Genomic DNA, 22,012 nt, shown 5'->3' with positions numbered 1-22,012 from the left:
CGTATGGCACCTTGTCTCAACACTTGAGCCCAAGATGTATCATGGCCACTCTTTGGCAAGGGAGCTTGCGCTGAAAAGTGCCCTGGTAGCTTTTGCTTGTCACCTGGTGTCCATACATTCCCTTGGTATAGCTATGTAGGGCCCGAGCAAAATATCTTGCCATACACCAAGCACTACCTCAGCACATGGAACAACGTTGCACGTTTTCGCGGCGCACATCGCTGTCGGCCGCGTCGGAGCCTTTTTGTGTGAGAAATGTTGGCGTAAAAAAAAATAAAAATAATAAAAATTGATGCGGGCGTGATGCGTTGCGATGGCGGCGGATTCTTTTTGGACAGCTTCTTGTTTGCCACCGAGCACGGAAACATGGGGCTGGATAATCAGGCCAAGATTATCATCCTTCTGGGAATTGATATTGTTTTCTTCTTCATCGAGATTATCAGCGGTTATGCTGTCGGCTCTCTCGCTCTGGTGGCAGATAGCTTCCACATGCTAAACGATATCATGTCGCTTGTGGTAGCTCTGTACGCTGTGCGCCTCGTAAAGAAAGGCGGAAAGAGTCCGCAGTATTCGTATGGATGGCAGCGCGCGGAAATCCTGGGTGCACTGTTCAACGGTGTGTTCCTTCTGGCTTTGTGCTTCAGCATCTTTATGGAAGCCCTCGAACGCCTTGTCGCCAAGCCCCAGGTGTCAAACCCCAGCACAGTCGTCATCGTCGGCTCTTTAGGTCTTTTGTCCAATATTGTCGGACTGCTCCTTTTCCAAGGCCATGCACACCCGCACAGCCACAGCCACGGTCACGACCACTCACACGCACATGCCGGTTCCGATCACCACCACGATATCGAAAGCGGTGTTGTGCATGATCATGACCATGATCAGCACGACCGCAAGCATGAGCACGATGACAGAACTACCGAGTTCAACAAGAACGTAGGTGACATTGTCGGCCATCCTGCTAGGGCTCGTGCTTTTGTGATGAACCAGGCTCACTCCCTCGGCTACGACAACACGGCATCTAAGAGCGGAGATGGCGAAAGCCAACAGCTCCTTTCGCCTCAATACGCTACGAACTCATATGGTGCTGCAGGATCTTCGTCCCATGACCATGCGACTGGCACACGTCGCCTGTCCCAGGCGGATGCAACGACGGAAGAGGAGGTTCGTCGTCATCGCCAGTCTATGGCGCTGAACGGTGGTCATTCGCATGGCAACATGAACATGAAAGGTGTGTTTTTGCACGTGCTGGGTGATGCCATTGGTAATGTTGGTGTTATTTTTGTCGGTGCTTTTATCCTGTTCACCCACTATTCGTGGCGCCATTATGCGGACCCGGTGATCTCCTTCATCATTGCATGCATCATTTTCCAATCTGCCTTGCCTCTGGTCAAGTCAGCCTCTTTCATTTTGCTCCAGGGAGTGCCAACAACCGTATCACTCGGTGGCGTGCGTGACTCGGTGCTGCGCATCGAGGGAGTGTTGAGTGTGCATGACTTGCACGTCTGGCAACTGAACGAGAACAAAAACGTGGCAAGTTTGCACATTATGGTCGACTGCTCTGGTGAACAAACGGATCGGTACATGCACATTGCTGATCAGGTCCGCCGCACGCTGCACATCTGGGGTATTCATTCTTCCACCATCCAGCCAGAGTTTGTGCCTGGTGGTCTGAACGAAGCGGCTAAACTAAGCGGGGTGGCTGTGGCATCGAAAAACCGATTCGACGAGCATGGCCATTTGTTGACGCCCGATGGCCACCGCGTAAAGGAAGAGATAGCAGAGCGGGATATGGCCTGCTTGCTTGCATGCCAGGAAGAGGAGTGTCGCGACGCCAAGTGTTGTGACGGCGCCGCCCCCAACCATGTGAAATCTTCTTCGTCCAAGACATCTTCATAACTCATCCTGTGATATAACAAAGTCATTTTCTATATACAATCTTACATCAGTAGATCATATCTCATCCCGTAACAAATGCGCCATAGGCTCGGTGGCCCATGTATAAAAGTCGGAAGGTACGAGTCCGCAACGAGCTTGACGGCGACCATCCATGGCCAATTCAGATGGCGGTACATAGCGTATCGTCACATGTGAGAAAGGCGGTTCAAACCTGATACGGAACACGGGGTATTCTTGCTCAGCATCTTGGAGTGCAGGCAGTGGTAAATGTGCCAGAAATGCAGAGGTTGAGCGGTGCACCCGCCACGCATAGGGACCAAACATGTGCTCGTTTCTTCGAACACGTTGGGCGAAGTGGAAAAACCAACGCTCAGTTTCAGCGCGAACAACATGACGGATAAAGTCGATCATGGCTGCACCAAACGCCAAGTTGTCGTTGGCATTCCATTCAGCAGTATGGCCACGCACCATGCGTGGCAAATCGGCAGTGCGATACATTGAGTGCGACAGCAGCGTTCCTTGTTGGTCCCGGAAACCAATCACGATTGAACGCACACCGAGCAAGAAAGATTGCATGTACATCTTCAGCATCTTGGCATCTAGCCGATTTTGATCCTCTGCACTCTGAATTTGTAGATTTGTTTTGAGTTCGACAACGCCTTCTCTTTCATGGTCTGTCCCCGCGTCGAGCGTCTCAACACAGTCGACTTCACCACCTATTATGATGCGGGTATGTCCCAGCTTAGTCTTCACGATATGCCCCCATTGCACGTTTGTGTTCACGTCACCACTCCAGCCTGGAGGACCGCAAGTCTGAGCATAACCTGGGCGTGACTTCGTACAATAAGACTCAAAACTGTAGCCATAGTACGAGGATAATTGAGACCGTCTCGACTTAGGCCGGCCTGATTGCATGTTCTGCCTCTGGAATATTGTAGGGGGCACCTCTTCCATGATTAGAGTATCACCAAGCATCATCACGTTGAGCTCAAACCCTTCTCGAAACATAGTGGGAGCCTCTACATGGCAGCTCCAAGCAGTACACAGCTTCGTCAAAATGCCTCGCCAAGTGACAACCTGCGCACGCAACATCTCGTGCTCTAAGCTGTCGGCAGGTACACTTAGCTTGCCTTGTACAGCCTCTTCCTGTGATATACCGGCGCGACTTTGATGCATAATCGTGTAGAGTACAGAGTCTAACGGATCTGGCACGTGCGGTTTCTCTTGGTAGCGTTCAAAGCCCACATTCAGATCAGCACCCTGTGCGCTGTTCTCTCTTGTTGGTGGCATTTTGTACCAGCGCTTCGCACTATTATTAAAGCATAAGGATCTGTTTTCGTCGTAGGAAAAGGTGGCCATTAGTACAGGTTGTTGAACAGATACAGGAGGTAACGCCGTTGTTGGTCGTCCTAAAACGGCAAGCGGGGGTGGCTGAGATATAATTGGTGGCGAGGATGAATTATTTGTGTCGTGTACCATCTGTGCGTACGTGCGAGGGGTCACATAACTGTGGACAGGTGCTCTCTGCCAAGCTGCTCCTCCGCGCCTTGACATGACGCTCCGCTCCTCGACGCGTGGACCAACATGGCGCGTCAACCAAAAGTGGAGGCTTATGCTAGAGCACGTGTAGCAGCAAGTGTCAATCACGTGCTGTTATAGACGAAGCTTGATGATTTTTCCACGGTGCAATAGTCAGGATATGATTGGAAGAGGAGGTCAGTTTCCAGTCAATGCCAGCGAAGCATGGGAAACGTAGCTGCAGGCGATCGTAAGGATGCGTATGAAACTCCCAATCGTTAACTATGATTGCCCCGTTGTCAGTCGAAACGGGCGAGAAAAAAAGAAACGGCCAGTGAAGAAAAAGAAAAGGGCCAGAGGAAGGCGGAGGCAAAGTACTTGAACCCGGTCGGTTTGTTACAACCTATTTCTCCCACCTTCATCACTCTTACAGTTAGCAATGGGAAAGGAGAAGCAGCACGTTAACCTGGTCGTCATTGGTCACGTCGACTCTGGTAAGTCGACGACCACTGGTCACCTTATCTACAAGTGCGGTGGTATCGACAAGCGTACGGTCGAGAAGTTCGAGAAGGAGGCCGCTGAGCTCGGTAAGGGTTCGTTCAAGTACGCTTGGGTGCTTGACAAGCTCAAGGCCGAGCGTGAGCGTGGTATCACCATCGACATTGCCCTGTGGCGCTTCGAGACCCCCAAGTACAACGTTACGGTCATTGACGCCCCTGGTCACCGTGACTTCATTAAGAACATGATCACGGGTACCTCGCAGGCTGACTGCGCCATCCTCATCATCGCTGGTGGTACCGGTGAGTTCGAGGCTGGTATCTCGAAGGACGGTCAGACGCGTGAGCACGCTCTGCTTTCGTTCACGCTCGGTGTGCGTCAGCTCATTGTTGCCGTGAACAAGATGGACAGCACTGGCTACTCGGAGGAGCGCTTCAACGAAATTGTTCGTGAGGTGTCGAACTTCGTCAAGAAGGTTGGTTACAACCCCAAGACGGTTGCCTTCGTGCCTATCTCGGGTTGGAACGGTGACAACATGATTGAGGCCACCACCAACATGCCTTGGTACAAGGGCTGGGAGAAGGAGACCAAGTCCGGCAAGGTCACTGGTAAGACGCTCGTTGACGCCATTGACGCCATTGAGCCCCCTACGCGCCCTACCGACAAGCCTCTCCGTCTCCCTCTCCAGGATGTGTACAAGATCGGTGGTATCGGTACTGTCCCTGTGGGTCGTGTCGAGACTGGTGTGATCAAGCCCGGTATGGTCGTTACGTTCGCTCCCTCGAACGTCACTACTGAAGTTAAGTCGGTTGAGATGCACCACGAGTCGCTCGCTGAGGGTCTGCCCGGTGACAACGTTGGTTTCAACGTGAAGAACGTGTCGGTTAAGGACATTCGCCGTGGTAACGTGGCTTCGGACTCGAAGAACGACCCCGCTCAGGAGTCCGCCTCGTTCAACGCTCAGGTCATTGTGATGAACCACCCTGGTCAGATCAGCAACGGTTACTCGCCTGTGCTTGACTGCCACACGGCTCACATTGCCTGCCGTTTCAACAATATCCTGCAGAAGATCGACCGTCGTTCGGGTAAGGTGCTCGAAGAGAACCCCAAGTTCATCAAGTCGGGTGACGCCGCCATGGTTGAGATGATCCCCACCAAGCCCATGTGCGTTGAGTCGTTCAACGAGTACCCTCCTCTTGGTCGTTTCGCTGTCCGTGACATGCGTCAAACCGTCGCTGTCGGTGTGGTGAAGACGGTTGAGAAGTCGTCTGGCAAGGGTGGCAAGGTCACCAAGGCTGCCGAGAAGGCCTCGAAGAAGAAGTAAATTACAGCCACTGAGCTGTGCTAAAATCTCGGATACGCACATGGTTTCATGCATAATGTGTGTTGCAATATGACAATCTGCCTCCGTAGTTTTGTTTGTATCCGACTTCTATCTTCATGCTTCCTTAACTTTATTTGATTGGAGTGCATACGTGCCTCAGGTTTAATGTGTGTGGTTTACGTATAGTATGGACAGCGTCATAAAGTTTATGGGCACTTGGAAGGTGCGCAATCACCAATCATCATCGCTCTCTTCTCCATCCGATCTACCCATGTTGTCTTTGCGCTTGTTCAGAGCCGAAGATAAGGCACTAGCAAGATCCATTCCACCGCCATTTGTGCCTGTGTTCGTAGAAGATTGAGGTGAACCACCTGTGGGTATGGGTGACGGTACGGAAGAGTCCGTCTTTTTCAGGTCCTTCACACTCTTTCCTTGAATACTAGCAAGCAATGCATCGCGACCAGGCTGAGGAGGTGGAAGCCCAGACACACCACTAGGAGCACAAGATGGTGCTGGTGGTGCTGGTGGTGCTGGTGGTGCTGATGGCGTTGGTGGTGCTGGTGGCGCTGGTGGTGCTGGTGGTGCTGGTGGCGCTGGTGGCGCTGGTGGTGCTGGTGGTGCTGGTGGTACCCCAACAACTGCGGAAGGACGCGTAGGCGGAGGGGGCGGTGGACCACGTCCCCCTAAAGAAGGACGAGATGGGACAGCAGGAGGAATGCGTCCGCCAACTGGCGGTGGTGGTGGCGGCGGCGGAGCTGTACTTGTCCCAGCACTCGGACGTGCAGGCGGTGCAGGAGGCAAAGAGGGACGAGTGCTGATGGGCGGAGTTGGAGGAGGGACCGCTGTACTGGACACATTACGCGTCGGAAGTCTTGGTACAGCAGCTGAGGAACTCGTAGACGCTGCAGATGGGGGCGGAGGTGGTGCATGGCGCATAGAAAGCGTATCGGTGATAGGCGGGGGAAGTCTTCCGGTGTATCCCTCAGCTGCCGAGGCTGCATTCCCAGCTCCATGGCCCAAAAAGTCTCGAATAAATCCTTCGTTGCTTCGAATATCTGATTCGGAAACACCCATGTTACTCAGCTGAGCGACTAGACCTGCTTCCAATTTGGTATCTTCTGAGACATGAGATTTGCTTTTTCTGTCGTCAGATGAGGACGAGCTCATAAAATTGGTCAGCTTTTTTGCAAGACCGAATCCAGACAAGCCAGAAGAAGACTTCATATATTTAGAACGATTAGAAACTTTCTTATACATTTGCTCTGCGCTTGATTCGTCTGCATAACACAGTCCGAGCATGCAATGGTCCCCTGCAAATGTGTGGAAGTACGGTTTGTCTTCATAGAAGTAAAAGTCATCATACAATTCGTGATCCCAAGATATAGTGCCTGTTGATGCAAGATCAACCAGTTTGAAATGAAATGTATTTTTCGCGTCTCTTACGAATGCTAGTGCCCCTTCTACGCCAAGGTAATACCATCGGTCAGGTGTCGGATAAGCCGCATAGATACGAGCGGGCGAAACCGTGATAATTTTGTATGATGAGGAGGGGAACACGGACTTGATTAATGTCTTTTCACTTGAAGAGAAAACGGAAGGAGGCATCTCCCTAAATAACCTACTCGCTGGTCAATGAAAGTAATGCACAGCGTGTAGGTTCATGAGAGTCACAGCCGCACAGCTAGAGGCCGGTAGGTCGCCTACCTCCACACTGGAAATATTCACATAATATTTCCTAGCCACTTTGGCATCCGATTACGAGCGTGCATTCTGTGCCGTCACGAACCTTATGGCATTACCGAAGCGTATTATAAAGGTTTGTGCGAAAATTACTGACATATTGCAGGAAACAGAGCGTCTTATAGCAGATCCAGCACCTGGAATCAAGGCAACGCCACATGAAGATAATCTGAGATATTTTGACGTAGAGATGGCAGGACCATCTCAAAGCCCCTTTGAAGGTATGTGCATCCAGGTCTGACCACGATAGGTGGTACATTCAAACTCGAACTTTTTCTTCCTGAAGATTACCCTATGGCTCCTCCGAAGGTCCGCTTCTTAACGCGAATTTATCACCCAAACATCGACAAACTGGGTCGCATTTGCTTAGATATCCTAAAAGACAAATGGTCACCTGCTCTGCAAATCCGGACAGTGTTGCTTTCGATCCAGGCGCTATTGTCTGCACCCAACCCTGATGACCCTCTGTCAAATGATGTGGCTGAGCACTACAATACGAACGAGAAAGATGCAATCGAAACGAGTCGTCAATGGACTAGGCAGTACGCCATGAAATGATGACTCGAACCTTGTTGTATACTCAAAATTCCCAGCTTCGTGGCATGATCCGAAGCTTGAGATTACCATAAGAGATAGCTTGAAAAATAGCTCATACATTACTTTATTGAGTCACTACATCCAACGGGGGAAAGAGGGGTATAACGTGTTCAAATGCTAGTTTCAAGGGCCAAGAGTGTGCAGCCAGGAGCATCTCATGGTTAAACGGCGAGACACTAGCGCGTCGACCAGTCCATAGGTGCGGACGTGAAAGATGCATATTGACCATGCTGCTTTGCTTGTACAGAATGAATATCTTGAGATGGTGACGGCACTTGAGATAGACCGAAATCCTGAAATGTCATGGCGTGATTCACAGGCGGCGATTTAGTGGTCGGATAAGACGCTGCTGGACCATTCATGAAAACAAAAGGGGCCTGTGCAGGCGTGACCGGGCCTAAATGCGATGACGAGAAACTAGAGTCAAATGAATTGGAGACCATAACGTCGTGGGTTGGCGAAGTATTCATACCCATGTGCATAGGCATAACAGGATGAGATCGATGAATAGGCGTCTCGGGCATAGGAGCCCACAATGAAGCTTGCGGAGGCTGATGATAAGGCGTTCCAGGTATTTGAAATTCCCAAGGCGGTCGTGGTTGCTGATGCGTTGGCAGTGTTTTCATGTCCATTCCATGATGAGTCGAATGTTCGAAATGCATATGAGGCACAGCCCTTTGTGCGTATCGCATATCCATCCAATTTTCTGGCTGATTAAAGTTTGCAGGCGATGAGTGAGCAGGTCGCATGGGCACGGATGTGACAGGATAAGAAACAGATGCGGACCGAGGTATATCAACGTTTTCACTCGATGCGGCAGGTGTTGACCGCACTGCATTCAGTGGGCTCTGTACATGAGGCACAGTTACGCCTAATCCATGAAACGAAGCTCTCTGAGGTTGCGTGTCAGTAGACATGGATGGAGAAAATATCGCAGGATCCTGAGGTACGTTTGTTGTCAAGCCTAACTTAGAAGGCATTTCTACCGCTGTCCGATGATCCATGCCGTGTGGGGACATGTGATTCGGAAGCTGAGCGAAATTTTGCATGATTGAACTGACATTAGAAGGGTATGATCTTTGGGTCGCGGGTGTCCATGACATTGTGCTGCGCATTTCAGATGTTTCATCTTCGTCAAAACGGGATGATGCACGTCGTTCAACCTTCCATTCTTTACTTCGGGTGTTTTCAATCATTTTGATTGATGATCCAACTGCTGTTCTTGAAGCGCATCCATTAGCTGCATCCCAACCTTCAAGCGACGATACACTTACGGTAATAGGAGAATTAGGATCTAGACCCTCATCACGAAGCCTTTCCTCTTCACGGGCTACACGGTACACGTCCATCAGATAGGTAACCTTGCCGGCCTTTATCAGGGCAATCACCTCGGCTGTCGCTAACTGGAGACGTGCAATGCGTGTTTGTGGTGAACGAAGGATGGCAAGGAGCAAGGCGTGCCGTTCTGGCTTCATTAGATGATCAGGCTCCTTGTGTCGAACATCAGCAGGCCACCAAGTTGGCTTTCCAGCATCTCCCTTGTTGTAAGGGAAGCGCGTTTGCTTTTTGGGTTCAATGACTTTGACCCACTCTTTCGCAATCATTTTGCACATAACCTGCTGAAGCTGACTGAATCGTAACTCAATAAATTCAGTACGTGCATTCTCATCCTTGAGCTCAAGCGTATAACCTGGTTGCGCGGTATGCATGGGAGTGCGACTGGAAGGTAACGGGGTATTAGAGCTAGGATGAATTGGCGTGGATGTTTGGGGGAGAGCGATTGGCTGAGGACTGTACGTGTCAGCTTTGGATTCCATGAGGCTGTGGTTGTCATCAGAAACGATCTCTTGTTTCAGTACGTTGTCCCATTCGTCAGCATTTCGCTCTAATTTGGGTGTTCCCACGGGCAAAGAGTTCCATGAGTCAAGGAAGGGATCATCTGTGGCCTTGGGGACCGAAGATGCCGATGCTGATGCACAGACATCTTCTACGTTTTCAGTAAGTTCTTCATCAGCGTCAAAAGTGGGCGAGTGAGGATGATTTTCATCGTGACTCTTTTGTGCAAGTTGTCGGGCCTCGTCGGCAATGCCACTTTTCACGAACCATGTGTCTAGATGACCCTGAAGCGCATCGCTAGCGTATGTTTCAACGTCACCTCGAGCAGACACAAGCAAGAGTGCGAATTGACTGCCATTGATATAAGCGGCCTTCCCAAGCGAGCGGAGAACCTGATCTCGCTTGCTTTTGTAGTGCCGGTGCTGTTTGGATGGCGAGCTATATGGCTCAACCCGGACAGGGATACGAGGCATGCCTTATGATCGGCAATGCACTCAGTAGTACGATCAAACACTGAGCGTGGTGCGACTTTCAATGAGAAAATCTCGTCCGGTTGACGTGATAAGCGTCAGGGACTCAGACGAACAGGCTAACTTTGCCTCTGCTCACTTGCTGGGACTGGGGTCCGCCGGACGTTTGACTTGCTGGTAGGCACGCCCAATGTTCCTCCAGATAAGAGCAACCAGGCGCAAACTGTTTGTTTTAGCACTGGCTGGCACGCGATCGGGCGCCTTTTTGGGCGAACCTCTGCAGAGGCATGCCCAGAGGCGTATTACGCAGCTGTTAATTTGCTTTCACGTGATCGAGCATCAACACGACGCGCGCCAGGGTGGAGGTAGTACCTTGAGGATTGGGTATTCAACACAATTGGGCCTATCCTGCATGCAAAACCTCCACCTTGGTATGGACAAGCAGTCCGACAGACCGCGGTCAAGTCACAGATTTGCATGTGGCCTGATTCCGAGATTCTGCAGCCACCAACACACACATTTTTATTAATGTTGGCTATGGAGAAGAGGCATGCATTGTGGGCCGAAGAGCAGGCCAGTGCTCGAGCGTGGTGCGACGTAGCATGAGACAGCATGCAGGGGCGTTGGAAGCTTGCTACAAGGGAGGGTATACAGGCCACAACGAATGCTTATCCGAGTCAGGTAGCGCCGGAGACATCAGCGCGTCGTTGTCCATAGCGAGCAAGTCGAGGTCCACCATGCGAGCATCTTGATTAGAATACTCGAAGAGTGAAGGGTCGTTTAATAACACAGGACCGGTGCAATTTTCTGATGCACAGCATTCGATAGATACAGGCGAGGACAACAATTCTTCGGACATGTTAAGCACAAGCTTGGCTTCAGAGACAGAATCACAACGGTCGGGGCAAGGCGCAACAATGGAATAGTCATTCGAGTCCAGTCCCTGCAAAGATGGTGAAGAACTAGGCCAGGTTTGACCATAGGAATGATTCACATGGTCATTTAATGACCCAAGGGATTCGATATGTGCCACGGGAGAATCTGGTTGACTCTGTTTTTCTTTGTGATCGAAGCGTGAACGTTTGCGAATAAAATCCGCACGGTATCGGACCGGTCGGTTTACATGGTGCAATTTTAAGTACAGTCCACATGCATTGCACAACAAAGCACCTCCTAGCCCTTTGCGCCATAGTGGTGTGACTTTTGTACCACAGTTCGTGCAACCTGTGCTTGCCGGGCCATAACAACCCTCCCGTGAGTGTGTCCGTGAGCTGTTGCCTGACTGATGGCGCTTTTTTAGCATTAACGGTCGGTGCGTTTTGTGAATTTTTAAATAAAGGCCGCACGCATTACAGAGCAAGAGAGTATTATGATTCCTGCGCCACAAAGGCGTATTATTTGTACCACAATTACTGCAGATGGGTAGCTCTTCTGGTTCAACATCGACGTTAGGTTTCTCTGTAGATGCTTCAGGATTCAATTTTGCATTTTTCTCTTTCCATGCATTTCTTTCGTCAGATGGTTTGGACACAAAGGTGGTATGGGTCGGTTCGTTTTCCGTCAGCGGGTCCTTGTTCATGAGGGTGCCTATCGGTGCTTCACCTGAAAGTTCAGATGACGCACTGGCCAATGCCTGCATAAGCAAGTCTTGACCTGCGTATACGTTGCATCCCTGCATGCCACATACCTGTGTGGTACTTTCGAAAGGGTTCAGCTGAAGCAAGTCCGCAGAAGACAAATGTTGTTTTATTGGCACAGAATCAGGTATCGATTGTGAAACATGAGGGTATTCATGCACCCTTTGTTGTAAAAGATTAGTTGATTCACACATTGTGGGCATATCTAATTTTTGCGAATTGCATTTTTCCGCAAACGCAGAAAGAGCCAACTGGGGAACATCCATGGAACCATGAGTAATGGGTATCGTCGAGGATGAAAGAGGGTCAGAAGGTGAGGGAAAAGACAAAGATGGGAGTTTCTGGAATTCTATCCATCTTTTTGATGTGCTTTGACTCTTCTTTTGTGTTAATAGGGAGAAAAAAGTAAAAACATACCCTTTGTTTTTCATATTGCGTGTGCCAGAGACGCCAAGATGCATTCTCTAAACGCTCAGACATTTCAAGTATCCCATGAAGGCGCGAAAGCAGCTGTACATTTTTCATGATAGTAAACGGATTTTGCTCTTTCGTGAAGGACGTATCGTCACCCTGACGCGTTGTCAGCACCAGATGTAATATTTAGCTCTCACATACCACCGCAATTTTCAGCTTGGGCGCCATACTTTCGAATAAGGACCGCGGACACCCAAGAAGCTGCAGATTATTCAATTCATTCAGTTACTCAAGGGTATTGTATTGAAACACTGCCTTCAGTTCGCTCAACGAGCTCTTCAATGAGTGTTCAATGGGCAGGTCGTCTAAAAAAATTTCGCGAACTAGTTATCAGATAGTACCTTGCGCTTCCACGTGGCCTAAACAGACATCACTTGCTTTCTCCGCATTCACCCGAGGTTGGAAATGGCCACGTGTGACTCCGCTTACATGGCGGCTGCCGAGTCGGTACAGCAGTTCGGGTTCGCATCTGTGCGTTTTTATAGAATGGTCGGGTACGTATACTGTTGGATAGGGTAACTAACACTGCTTAGAACTCTTATTCTCACGCGTCACGGTCAATCAGAATGGAACAAGCTGAACCTTGTATGTGGGCTTTACATTTACGCGACAGTTCACTGGTTGGAAGGATCCCGCTCTCACGGAGCTCGGTGAAGCGGAGGCCCTGAAGGGTGCTGAGGAGCTCAAGAAAGCTGGCTACGTACGTATGATACTATTCCAATGGTACTCACACAATCGGCTATGCATGCCGGACCTTTGTACAGACCAAGTTTGAGTATGTTGGACAAGAGTAAACACCCGCTAACAGGTCAGCCAAGCTTTTACGTCAGACTTGCAGCGTGCTCAGAAGACGCTCCAGATTCAGCTCAAAGCCATTGGTCAGGAGGGCATTTCTATCACCAAGGATCAGGCCTTGAACGAGCGTGACTACGGTGAGCTCACGGGTCTTAACAAGGATGACGCCCGTAAGAAGTGGGGTGAGGATCAGGTGCACATCTGGCGCCGCTCGTTCGACGTGCCTCCACCAGGCGGTGAGTCGCTCAAGCTCACGGCCGACCGTGTGCTTCCATACTACCGCGAGCACATCCTGCCGCTTGTGAAGGCTGGCAAGTCGATCCTCGTGACGGCCCATGGCAACTCGCTCCGCTCTCTGATTATGGACCTGGAGCACATGTCTGGTGAGGAGATTGTTAAGACCGAGCTCGGTACCGGTGTGCCTATTGTCTACAAGATCGATGAAGAAGGCAAGGTGCTCGACAAGCAGATCCTCCAGTAATTGCAGCTGGTGCTGGCATAGAAACACAGAGTAGGTGCTGACACCGAGTAGCCGGCTGAGTTGCTACGCCCGCCCGAGATAGTCTTAGTTAAGCCACGTGGCATGAGTGTGGGGTGCTCGCATCGACTGGAGGATGAGTGCTGAGCACGCAATAGGTGCCAGAAGAGAGGCGCATCACGGTGCTTCTCGCACCATGACGACGCATAGTAGCTCCTTTGACGAGCTGCACGCGACTGATGGTATTCGTCGGCGTCCAGCAGCGAATGTGAAGGCGAATGATCCCACAAATGCCACACCCGGAGGAACAGATAAGGATGAAAAGAGAGACGAGGCGCCTCGCACGACAGAATTAGTGCTTGGTCGGACGCCCGATGGACAGCTTTTTCGTGTTGTGGAAACGCGTGACATGGTGAAGTCTGTTTTCCACCCTCAACATCCCAAGACGCTGCTAGATCTCGTATTGCTGGGCCTCTTGCTTTGTCAGGTTTTTCTATATTGCATTTTGACTCGCGAGCAAGCACAAACTTTTTTCCTCGTGTACTTTGCGATATGGCGCATAACGTATAATGGAGGGCTTGGATACATACTCACCAAACAGAGCCAAACGCGTTGGATCGTCAGGTTTGTCGAGAGGCGCGGATGGCTAGATGCAAAGAAAGCACCGCGCATGCATGCTTGGATTCATTCCTTTTACAAGACGAAGTTGGGTGCAGCATACGACATGACATGTATGCCGAATGAGTTCAATGTGTGGATTCTTTTTCGCTCCTTGGTCGACGTGATACTCCTGAATGATGTGACAGCGTACGCGCTCTTCAGCCTGTCTCATGTACAAGGCCTTGGAAACTACGGCATGTTGTTGTTTGTTGTACGGTGGTGTATCGGTCTTTTGCTCCTTGCATTCAATGCATGGGTAAAGCTAGATGCGCACCGTGTCGTCAAAGACTACGCGTGGTACTGGGGCGACTGTTTTTTCCTGTGTCTCCAAAATCTCAAGTTCGATGGCGTGTATGAAGTCGCGCCTGATCCCATGTACAGCATTGGATACATTGGCTACTATGGTCTTTCACTCCTCACAGGAAGCTACATGGTGTTTTTTGTATCGCTGGCCGCTCACGCATTGCAGCTTTTATTTCTCGTGGCGTTTGAGAATCCTCACATGGACCGTGTGTACGGTGAACGTGTGCCCATTGCTGCACGTGTCTCCGAGCAGGAGCACAGCACCAAAGCGACACCCCCTGACGCACCACGAACGAATGCGCATGACCTGCATCATCGCTTGTTCCACGGGGATAATGTGATTTTCTCGCACATGGATCTGTTCCGGTCGAGCGACTTCTTGCTGGTACTTTGTGTGGCGTACGCTGTTGCACCTGTGGTGCTTGTCCACTGTAGCCATACGACGCTTCTTGTCATTTCTGTCGCACACGCATTAGCCTGGCGTCTCTTCCACTCGTTCGGTTTGGGACTGGCCCTTCGATGGCAGTCTGAGCAGCGATGGGTGGTGCACCATTTTCTGAAACATTACCACTTTGAGGATGGCGATGCTGCAGTAAAAGAGGCTTTCACGAACTGGAAAGCCATTTACAACACAAGCCTGATTATGACATACACCTCATTCGCACTGATGAGCCTGTGCAGCTACATGACATGGACAGATGAGCTGTACAAGCTGCGCTACGTCCTGGGTGTGCTGTTGATTCTTCTACACATCTGGAGCGCTCGGTCTTCGTACCGAGTGCTGGGTCCCTTTGGATGGCTGTACGGCGACTTTTACATTGATGCATACCCCAAGCGCCTATCTTATACGGGTATTTACCGCTTTCTCAACAACCCCGAGCGCTCCATGGGCAGTGCGGCCATCTTTGGTATGGCGCTGCTAAGCGGCAGTCTGAGTGCCATTGTCGTCGCAGCCATCTCCCATATGTCGCATTGGTGGTTCTTGAGCTGTGTCGAAGGTCCGCATATGCGCCGTGTGTACGGCGCTGATGTACGCAAAGACTCGGGTGTCACGAAGCAGCTCAAGCAGCTCGGCCGCTCACAATGGCTCAGTGTTGCCCAGCCTAGCGTGCATGAGCTGGAGAATGCGCTCAAAAAGGCACAGGGACTCATGGGCCAATTTTTCGACAAAAGCCGGCCGCATATGGAGCATATTGTGGACCAGGCACGCACTCTACTTCAACAGAAGACCGAGCATATTCTTACTATGCGCACTGGCGATTCCGTGCGTGATATTGACCAGGCCAAGTACCATGTATCGCCCATCGCATCGAAGCACACCAAGGAGCAGCGCTTCCATATCGGTGAACCGATTGTGACGCAGTGGGCGGCCGCACACAACCACTCCCGGCGCGACTGGATCGGCATTTACCCAGTGGAGGCACTTCACACCGATGAGCGCCATGGCCACATGCTTGTCACCCGAACGAGGTCGCGCGGCAAATGGCTAGGCATTGCTGAGGCAGAGTGGGATGGCCCCGTGCACCTCGGCACGGAGCAAGGCAGCCTCGGCACGAAAGGCGTTTCGAATGTGGACATGGATAAGCGCCAGGTACATGGTGTAAGTGTGTTTCAAGGCTCGCGCCTCCCCTGGACACCGGGCACGTACGAGATGCGATACCATCACGACAACACACACGACGTGCTCGCCAGGAGCGAGCGCTTCACCATCTATGTCGACACGCCTGCGGATCCTATGTCTTTCGACGAGACATACATGATCCTCGCCAAGATTGTGCGCTTTGCGCTCGTCGACTCGTCGCCAGCGATAGATGCCTACGAGTCGGCTGACAAGGACGATCTGACGTTGTGGACACAAGATCAGGCAAAGAACATCGCTGAGGGTATCAAACAAGCGTTCCACGTTGATTTTAGCAAGGATGTCATTGTTGCCTGTGCCAACACCACGATCCTCACCAAAGACATTCTCACGGCTCGCGCGCTTCTTGCACGCTAACTACCACGTCCATGCGTCGGACTGGGGTAGCTCGTCCGGTTCGGCAAGCCATGCTTTTTCGAGTCGCGCAGGCAACGTGGACAAGACACGAATGCGCCGTTCTTGTTCGGCACGAGCGTAAAGCAAGGCGCAGTCATAGGCTTTGCACGGTGGTTGCTCTTTTGTGTGAGCGCATGTAGTGCACATAGAGTAAAGGCCCAATTGCCGGGCCTCAGCGGCGTAAAGGGCACAGGTTGCGCGGTACATGGACGTTTCCGGATTGCGCAAGCAATCGACACAAATGTCGTCGGGTCCATTGTATCCACATACGTGGCAGGAGGGTGCCAAGGACCACGATGCACGCGTATTGCTCGTGCGTGGCATAGCATCATGCCATGCGTATACATTTACCCCAACGAGACCAAGAATGCGATCGAGTACCGGCAGAATCGTGCGCTGTACATAGTACTCCATATGGAGCGGGTATGTGCTCAGCTCCGAAGGGGCAATTGCCAAGTCTTGCAGCTTGGACGCGGGAGCACCGTGCACAATGAGATAGGGGACACGCTCACCGTCGTGAGGCGCCAGTCCAAAGAGCCTATGTTGTCGCATGGCGACGACAGCACCCGGCGGCAGAGATGCCTGTGATGCATACACAAGTCTCACCTGACGAGATATGATCAAAAGATGCGGCGATATCTGGCCTGCATACAGTTTCGTCCACTGCCGCTGGCAGTAGCGCTTGACGGCCGACAGGTCACGAGTTTCGAACAAGAGACGTATGCAAGCCTCTTGTAAGCGCCGCTGCACGGCATGACCATCGCGCCGGATCATTTCGAGGCCTTTAACATCAAGAACGGCTCGTGCCTGTTGAGGTGAGTCGAAGCGGTACCCAGCATACCGCTTCTTTGAAACGAGCAGACTGGGTTGGTACACTTTTTCCAGACGGAGAAGCACAGGGGCAGGATGCAGCGCTGAGACACGCTCAGCAATTTCACGGCCGATACGGAAGGCATCATTTTTACTTCGGCCAGGCACATGGACAAACAGGCTGTCTGTGTCGCCATACACCAGCTCCGCACCCCATTCAGGCGTCCGCTCCACGAGGGACATGGCATGCTCAAGCGTCTCGCGCCCTGCCTGTACAATCGAGTCGGCGATCTCGACGCAGGGCATACGACCTGAGAACGTAGCACCGCAGTAGCCATACGTTACATTGGCTAGCAGCTTAAGGGCCAGCTGCTGAGCTTGAAGTCTTTTTTGCATACCGCGATGCATGTGCATCACACGAAGTGTGTGCTTGGTCATGACCCGGGCACTGAGCACCTCTCGAAGCATGCGTGGCAGCACGCCCTCACGGATATGTGGCTTGACAAAAGCAAGGCCATTGGGAAGGAGGTAGACGTCATCACGCAGCGCGCGCAGCGTGTGTTCGTCAGGTGTATAATCAGTGAATCCAAGCTTGTACGTGCCCTTGAATGGGGCGATCCGACCAAGACACGTGGAATAGCATATGTTGTAAGCCATCATAATCGAGGGGTACAGAGACTGGAAATCGAGTACAATCACAGGGCTGTGGTACATGTTAGCCAGCGGCTCCATGACGAGCGGGATGCACTCGGGCGCATTCTGGCGGCCTACCTGCGCTCGGGATGGTGATGGCAGCATAAAGCTCCGCGGCTTGGTGATGCGAAGAACGACGGACTCGACGCGGAATTGTGATCCACGAGAGAGAACCGAGAAAAAGTCGACGCCGTACATGCGCGCAAATTCGGCAGTGCGTAGCAATACTTCAGTCTTGGCGAGAAGAAGTGCACAGTACTTCACGCGTCGCAGCGCATACGATAGCGCTCGCTCCCTGTCTGTCGCTTGGCGTGATTGCATCCAGGTGGCGGTCGTGGCCCAGCTGTACACTGGCGAACGCTCATGGAGGACGTGAAGCACCACATGCTCTAGCGTGTATTGCGACAATGCAATGTGCGTGCTCATCAAGCGCCAGACGTTGAGGACACTACGGCCACAATAGTCCTTCGCGCCGTACATGCGCCCGAGCTCCTGCGCCATGTCGATTCCATGCGCGGCCTGTGCACGGTTCGCGAGTAGACCCCAAGACGAGCGTGATAGATCATAACCTGCAAGGATATCTGGATCCCAGGATCGAACAAGCGAAATAAGCGTATCAAGTAGGGCGCGTTCCGAGGGCACGGTCAAGATGGGGAGAGCCAGCTTGACGTGTTCTTCACTCACGAGGAGCACACCTGAGGAATACACGTAGCCCGTGGCACTGTTATCCGCTTCTTCCATCCACGAGTAAGCTATGCATGAGATGGGATCGTGCTGTGGATTGGGTACATGGTCTCCCTGCGTGTGGACAAGGACTTCAATGCACAAGGTCGAGAGGTACTTTTTCTCCGAAGGCCCTGATTCCTGCGAGTTAGGCGTGGCCAGAATCATTGGCTGTGTGCCTCTTTCCGGTGCAAGCCACGCGCTTACTTGGGCATGCGATGGAGGTGCATGGGCCCATTGCCACCGTGGGATACGACCCACAGCGCGTGAAAGGCGAGGCGAGCGGCCGCGAAACGCCTCGAGTCCATCGAGAGCTGTAGAGAAGCCATGATGCCGCGGCACATCAGCGGTACTTGTATAATGACATGTCTGATACTCGATGGGCAGTAAGTTGTACTGAGACCATGTTTGGTCCAGTTCTGCGCATGACAAAGGCGGTGCATGAAACAAGAAGAGAGAGGACGTAGCGCGACGCGACTTGATGCGCGGCCGCGGCGTGGAGATGGGAGCACTCGAATTCATCGACGGAGTCGATGGCACTACTAGACTTGAGGGAGTCAACGTAGACGAAGAGCAGGTCTCGACATGCGCCGTACTAGGTCGCGTCTCGTGAAACAGTTCGACGGTGTCATATGCAGCAGGCACATGAGCATCAAGTGGCGGTGGCGAAGCAGGTCCAGCAGGAGCTTGACGAACACGATCTTCCCATTGGCACAGCATACGAGACGTAGCATCCCACGCCCTATCCGATGCATCGACGGAACGTTCGCCTGTAAGAGAAGGTGGTGGGCCCATGTCATATTGCGCGCGGCGTTCTCGGTACTGCTTCCATAATGCACGTAAGCTGGGAACCACAGGATCGTCTTGGAAGCTCGATTGGGATGCCTGGGAATCGGAAGCGTGGTTTACTCGCCGATTCAAAATGTCATGCGCTTGGGCATGCACTTCGACACGACAAGACGTAGAGCGAGGCAGGGAGATAGCATGCTCGAAAAAGACCCAGTCACAGCCAAATACTTTGTAATCGAGCATCCATTGCAAATGGTATTGAACATGTGCCTCGTACGGCTGGAATGTATGCATGGCGCGCCCTTGCTCGAGAAAAGTAGAGAGTCGCATGCGAAGCGCCGGATTCGTGTATGATATTTTGAGAAAGTACGACCATCGGTCATGGTACCCATAAAAGAGCTTGGCCTTGCACAGATGGATGGCGGCAATGTATTGATGCTGCGGTTGTACGAGGGATGGAGGCAGCGATGTAGCAAAAGCTGCATTCAGTGCGCGAGCCAGCCGCTTTGTGTATGCCTGTACGGCATGCTCGTCCAGCGCTCCACGGTATTCCACATAGCAATAGGGAAACACATTGTGGATGTGGACACAGCACCGCGTACCGTCGCGCATGGCACCGAAGGCATGCAGGACGGGAACACGCTCAAGGCGACCGTTTGTCCCAAACGGACTCTGAAACGTATCAAGATCACAGGGTTGTTGTAGCGTGTGCTCTACATGTAACAGGTACAAGGCTAGCGGCTCACCTGTGGGCATGCCATAAGCAGCCACCCCCAACTTGCCACCGCTGGCGTCCGCGCAGCAATGCAAGTGGAGGACGCGCGTGCAGGAGCGTGTCCGACCCTGGTACTCACGTGACGTTTCCATCAAGAGAGGGAGGGAACGCTTTCGGTCCGTCACGGTCAGCGGCGCGTGGCGACGATTGATCGTACTTGAACGTTGGCTCGTCCAACATGGAAGCCGACGAACAGTTGTATCCAATTGCGATCTTGATTGATGAGCTCAAGTCAGATGATGTGACGCTCCGTCTTAATTCGATCCATCGCATCTCAACGATTGCACTTGCGCTTGGTCCTGAACGTTCTCGCGACGAGCTCATTCCGTTCTTGCACGAGTCGCTGGACGACGAAGACGAGGTGCTTCTTGCACTGGCAGAAGAACTGGGTACAGGATTGGTAGAGTACATTGGCGGCCCGCAGTTCGCGCATCTTTTGCTGGGCCCACTCGAGAACTTGGCCGTGGTCGAAGAGACGGTGGTGCGAGAAAAGGCGTGTGACTCGATCAACCAATTGGCCGGTATCATGAGTGATCAGCAGATTCAAACCTTTTATTTGCCTCTGCTGCATCGCCTCTCTTCGGGAGAATGGTTCACGTCGCGTACAAGCGCCGCGCTCTTATTTGCCTCCGTATATGAAAAGATCCCCCTGTCAATGCGGGCAGACGTGCACAGCATGTTTGTTTCGCTTTGCACGGACGAGACTCCCATGGTGCGCCGTGCTGCTGCTCGCGATATGAGCGCTCTTGTTAAGCGCATGAGCCCCGAAGTGATTATCAACGAAATGTTGCCCCTGTACCGACGCCTCTCTGCCGATGATCAAGACTCGGTGCGTCTCTTGACCGTGCAAAATCTCGTGGCTATGGCTGAAGTTCTTAGTCCAGCAGAGACACAGCAGTTGCTTCTGAGCTCGATCTGCGGTGCTTTCCAGGACAAGAGCTGGCGTGTACGTTACATGGCAGCCGACAATTTCGTCCAGCTGGCTACGGCTGTGGGAGAAGATGTGGTTAAAGAAGACCTGGTGCCAGCCTACATAAACTTGATGCGTGATGCGGAGGCCGAGGTTCGAACGGCTGCTGCGACCCAGTTGCCGGGTCTGGCGAAACTCTTGGACCAAAACACCATCATTGAGCGTCTGCTCCCTGTCGCAAAAGAGTTGGCCGACGATCCATCGCAGCATGTGCGCGGTGCTTTGGCTGCCCAGGTCAGTGCGCTTGCGCCACTCCTTGGGAAAGATGCGACGACCGAGCACCTGCTGCCATTGTTCCTGCAGCTGCTAAAGGATGAGTTCCCAGAGGTTCGACTAAATATCATTTCGCGTCTCGAGCAGGTAAATGAAGTCATTGGCATCGACTTGCTTTCGCAGTCGCTTCTTCCTGCGATCATGACGTTGGCTGAAGACAAGCAGTGGCGTGTGCGTCAGGCGATCATCGAAAACATTCCATTACTGGCACATCAGCTAGGTGTCGAGTTCTTTGATGAACAGCTGAGTGGCCTTTGTTTGAGCTGGCTAGGCGATACTGTGTTTAGCATTCGTGAGGCTGCTACCGTTAACCTGAAAAAGCTGACAGAGGTATTCGGCGTGGAATGGGCGCGTCAGTCCATCATCCCCAAAGTCCTGCAAATGAGCTCACACCCAAATTACTTGTACCGAATGACCACGATCTTTGCCGTGACTACCATGACACAGTCACTTGACCCAGATACGATCATCAACTGTATCCTTCCATCCTTGTTGAATATGGTACAGGACCCCATTCCCAACATCCGCTTCAATGTGGCCAAGGCTTTTGAGGTGCTGATTCAAGAGCTCAAGTCATCGTCTGTGGGAATACAGACTGTGCAGGAACAGATCGTGCCCGCTCTGCAGGCCCTCAGTGACGACCCCGATGCTGACGTGCGTTACTACGCGCAGAAAGCGCTCGTCGCGGCCCAGGACATGTAGCTAGCCACGTGAGTCG

The 22,012-nt window shown here is 52.1% G+C and overlaps 11 protein-coding genes across 11 annotated transcripts; 6 read left to right on the top strand and 5 right to left on the bottom strand.

Moving 5' to 3' along the window:
• Nucleotides 1-366: 366 nt before the first annotated feature.
• Nucleotides 367-1,896, top strand: MRET_1236 (solute carrier family 30 (zinc transporter), member 1; the record flags this gene model as incomplete). The annotated part of the gene is made up of 1 exon (XM_027627863.1): nt 367-1,896. The coding sequence occupies one exon, from the start codon at nt 367-369 to the stop codon at nt 1,894-1,896; it is 1,530 nt and encodes a 509-aa protein (XP_027483945.1).
• Nucleotides 1,897-1,950: 54 nt separating this feature from the next.
• Nucleotides 1,951-3,450, bottom strand: MRET_1235 (RAT1-interacting protein; the record flags this gene model as incomplete). The annotated part of the gene is made up of 1 exon (XM_027627862.1): nt 1,951-3,450. The coding sequence occupies one exon, from the start codon at nt 3,448-3,450 to the stop codon at nt 1,951-1,953; it is 1,500 nt and encodes a 499-aa protein (XP_027483942.1).
• Nucleotides 3,451-3,853: 403 nt separating this feature from the next.
• Nucleotides 3,854-5,236, top strand: MRET_1234 (elongation factor 1-alpha; the record flags this gene model as incomplete). Its single annotated transcript, XM_027627861.1, has 1 exon — nt 3,854-5,236. One exon carries the CDS (start codon nt 3,854-3,856, stop codon nt 5,234-5,236), a length of 1,383 nt encoding a protein of 460 aa, XP_027483943.1.
• A 231-nt stretch (nt 5,237-5,467) lies between these two features.
• Nucleotides 5,468-6,841, bottom strand: MRET_1233 (Wiskott-Aldrich syndrome protein; the record flags this gene model as incomplete). Its single annotated transcript, XM_027627860.1, has 1 exon — nt 5,468-6,841. One exon carries the CDS (start codon nt 6,839-6,841, stop codon nt 5,468-5,470), a length of 1,374 nt encoding a protein of 457 aa, XP_027483940.1.
• A 184-nt stretch (nt 6,842-7,025) lies between these two features.
• Nucleotides 7,026-7,534, top strand: MRET_1232 (ubiquitin-conjugating enzyme E2 N; the record flags this gene model as incomplete). The annotated part of the gene is made up of 3 exons (XM_027627859.1): nt 7,026-7,052; nt 7,083-7,197; nt 7,227-7,534. The coding sequence occupies 3 exons, from the start codon at nt 7,026-7,028 to the stop codon at nt 7,532-7,534; spliced, it is 450 nt and encodes a 149-aa protein (XP_027483941.1).
• Nucleotides 7,535-7,749: 215 nt separating this feature from the next.
• MRET_1231 (protein of unknown function (DUF2841)) lies at nt 7,750-9,882 on the bottom strand (the record flags this gene model as incomplete). The annotated part of the gene is made up of 1 exon (XM_027627858.1): nt 7,750-9,882. The coding sequence occupies one exon, from the start codon at nt 9,880-9,882 to the stop codon at nt 7,750-7,752; it is 2,133 nt and encodes a 710-aa protein (XP_027483939.1).
• Nucleotides 9,883-10,513: 631 nt separating this feature from the next.
• On the bottom strand, nt 10,514-12,158 carry MRET_1230 (zinc finger protein, GATA type; the record flags this gene model as incomplete). The annotated part of the gene is made up of 3 exons (XM_027627857.1): nt 10,514-11,896; nt 11,934-12,086; nt 12,132-12,158. The coding sequence occupies 3 exons, from the start codon at nt 12,156-12,158 to the stop codon at nt 10,514-10,516; spliced, it is 1,563 nt and encodes a 520-aa protein (XP_027483539.1).
• Nucleotides 12,159-12,476: 318 nt separating this feature from the next.
• MRET_1229 (2,3-bisphosphoglycerate-dependent phosphoglycerate mutase) lies at nt 12,477-13,266 on the top strand (the record flags this gene model as incomplete). Its single annotated transcript, XM_027627856.1, has 5 exons — nt 12,477-12,484; nt 12,524-12,575; nt 12,604-12,690; nt 12,755-12,765; nt 12,804-13,266. The coding sequence occupies 5 exons, from the start codon at nt 12,477-12,479 to the stop codon at nt 13,264-13,266; spliced, it is 621 nt and encodes a 206-aa protein (XP_027484009.1).
• Nucleotides 13,267-13,459: 193 nt separating this feature from the next.
• MRET_1228 (phosphatidylethanolamine N-methyltransferase) lies at nt 13,460-16,222 on the top strand (the record flags this gene model as incomplete). Its single annotated transcript, XM_027627855.1, has 1 exon — nt 13,460-16,222. The coding sequence occupies one exon, from the start codon at nt 13,460-13,462 to the stop codon at nt 16,220-16,222; it is 2,763 nt and encodes a 920-aa protein (XP_027484008.1).
• Nucleotides 16,223-20,032, bottom strand: MRET_1227 (DNA polymerase zeta; the record flags this gene model as incomplete). Its single annotated transcript, XM_027627854.1, has 1 exon — nt 16,223-20,032. One exon carries the CDS (start codon nt 20,030-20,032, stop codon nt 16,223-16,225), a length of 3,810 nt encoding a protein of 1,269 aa, XP_027484003.1.
• Nucleotides 20,033-20,229: 197 nt separating this feature from the next.
• Nucleotides 20,230-21,996, top strand: MRET_1226 (serine/threonine-protein phosphatase 2A regulatory subunit A; the record flags this gene model as incomplete). Its single annotated transcript, XM_027627853.1, has 1 exon — nt 20,230-21,996. One exon carries the CDS (start codon nt 20,230-20,232, stop codon nt 21,994-21,996), a length of 1,767 nt encoding a protein of 588 aa, XP_027484002.1.
• Between the last annotated feature and the right edge of the window lie 16 nt (nt 21,997-22,012).

The sequence above is a fragment of the Malassezia restricta genome, chromosome II (genome assembly GCF_003290485.1).
Source record: "Malassezia restricta chromosome II, complete sequence".
Taxonomy (NCBI): Eukaryota; Fungi; Basidiomycota; class Malasseziomycetes; order Malasseziales; family Malasseziaceae; genus Malassezia; species Malassezia restricta.
Note: the sequence above shows the minus strand (reverse complement) of the source record. Positions and strands in the feature narration are given on the sequence as shown.